Source organism: Microtus ochrogaster, chromosome 10, assembly GCF_000317375.1.
Source record: "Microtus ochrogaster isolate Prairie Vole_2 chromosome 10, MicOch1.0, whole genome shotgun sequence".
Lineage (NCBI taxonomy): Eukaryota > Metazoa > Chordata > Mammalia > Rodentia > Cricetidae > Microtus > Microtus ochrogaster.
In genome coordinates, this window is record NC_022016.1 from 34,895,114 (window position 1) to 34,896,722 (window position 1,609).

General features: G+C 43.6%; 1 protein-coding gene across 7 annotated transcripts in view; it reads left to right on the forward strand.

Annotated features, from left to right (window-relative positions):
• Gripap1 (GRIP1 associated protein 1) overlaps positions 1-1,609 on the forward strand; it is a 34,426-nt gene that overhangs the window by 9,353 nt on the left and 23,464 nt on the right. For all 7 annotated transcript variants that reach the window (XM_005352786.3, XM_005352787.1, XM_026782008.1 and 4 more), the window contains one exon: positions 886-1,036. In XM_005352786.3, coding sequence (XP_005352843.1) covers positions 886-1,036 — 151 coding nt within the window. The remainder of the gene's footprint in view (positions 1-885; positions 1,037-1,609) is intronic.

The following is a 1,609-nucleotide window of genomic DNA, read 5'->3' on the forward strand; positions in this document are numbered from 1 at the left end:
AAAAAAAAAAAAAAACAACCCACAAGATAAAATTAAAAAAAAACCCTCACCACCAACAAATTTGTGATTGACACTAGGTCAAAAATAAGTAAACGGAGAAAAATAAGTAAACTGAGAATATTGTGGAAAAGACTGGAATTTTTGTGTTGGCTAATCCTACATCCAAGTAGAGCACTATCGGATACATAAAAGCCAGTCAGGTGAAGAAATTTTTAAAAGAAGTGATGTTATATCCTAGGCAATAAAAAAAAATTGTCGGCCAAGTAGTCTGGTCTGAAAGTGAAGACAGGGGATTGTCTTGTGAAACTGTTGTTTTAACCAGGAGGTGAATGAACAGTGGGGCCTGCTGAGTTTTATTTTCATGGCATACCTCTCCAAAGCTAAAGACTAGAAGTATGAAAACTGTAAGCTGTGTTTATTCTATAAATGTCTTACAAGCTGTTTGTGATGCCTGGGTTGAGAGGAAGCTGTCCTCTCAACCAGGGAGCTAGCATATTTTCAGATTAGGAGAGGGTGTGTGTGTGTGTGTGTGTGTGTGTGTGTGTGTGTCTGTCTGTCTGTCTGTCTCAGTGGTGCTGTCCATGGTGCTTAACAACTTCCATAGCAGCCTGAGGGCTTAACATCTCAGAGGTTGTGAATCGACAAATGGAATGTTGTTCTCAGTATTCTCACCCTTTTCGACTTCGCTACTTAACAGATGTGTAAATTGGAAATTGTTTAATATCTCTGTGTCTCAGTGTCTGTATCCTCAAAGTGTAAGAGGAACTGCATTATAGGCTCTTAGGGGAATTTAATGAATTCTACACTGAGTGACCGAGTGCTCTTTGTGTTTTGGTGGCTACTGTTCTGATTTGCTATTTCTCTGTCATCTCTTCCCCTGCTCAGCTCTGTAGCCAGCTGGAGCAGCTGGAGCTGGAGAACCGGCAACTGAAGGAAGGGGCTACAGGAACAGGAACTGTTCAAGCTGGCCCACATGTGGACGGGGAGCTGCTGAGGCTGCAGGCAGAGAACACAGCCTTGCAGAAGAACATGGCAGGTGCATGGAGGCCTTCCTGGGATATAGGGACATCTTGAGTAGAGCAAGCATGGACATAATCCTTTTATGAGAAAGCGAAGAAATTCCAGAGTGAGACTTGGCCTTGCCTGAACAAGTGTGTGATTTTGCATTTTGGTGGTTATTTTACTTCTCTGAGTCTAAAACTGCTCATCCACAGTACACTAGAGTATTTGTGCCAGGAAGATGGAGCAATTAAGAGGTTTCACTCTGCATTAGTTCAGTGTCTGGTTCTTAGCATATGTTAGAGAATAGCAGAATGGATGTTGAAAAGGAAATATCGACTAAGCAGAAATAGAACATTGGTAAGATTCTGAGCCCAAATTGTAAATATGGTCTGAGATGAAGGCAGAAAGACAGCTTGATAGAATGTGAGGAGGCTCTGAAACATGGGCCTTTGGTGAGTAGCTGGGGCTTATATGGTGGTGGGTGCTGCATTCACGATCAAGAATGAGACCAGGGCCGGGCGATGGTGGCGCACGCCTTTAATCCCAGCACTCAGGAGGCAGAGGCAGGCGGATCTCTGTGAGTTCGAGACCAGCCTGGTCTACAGAG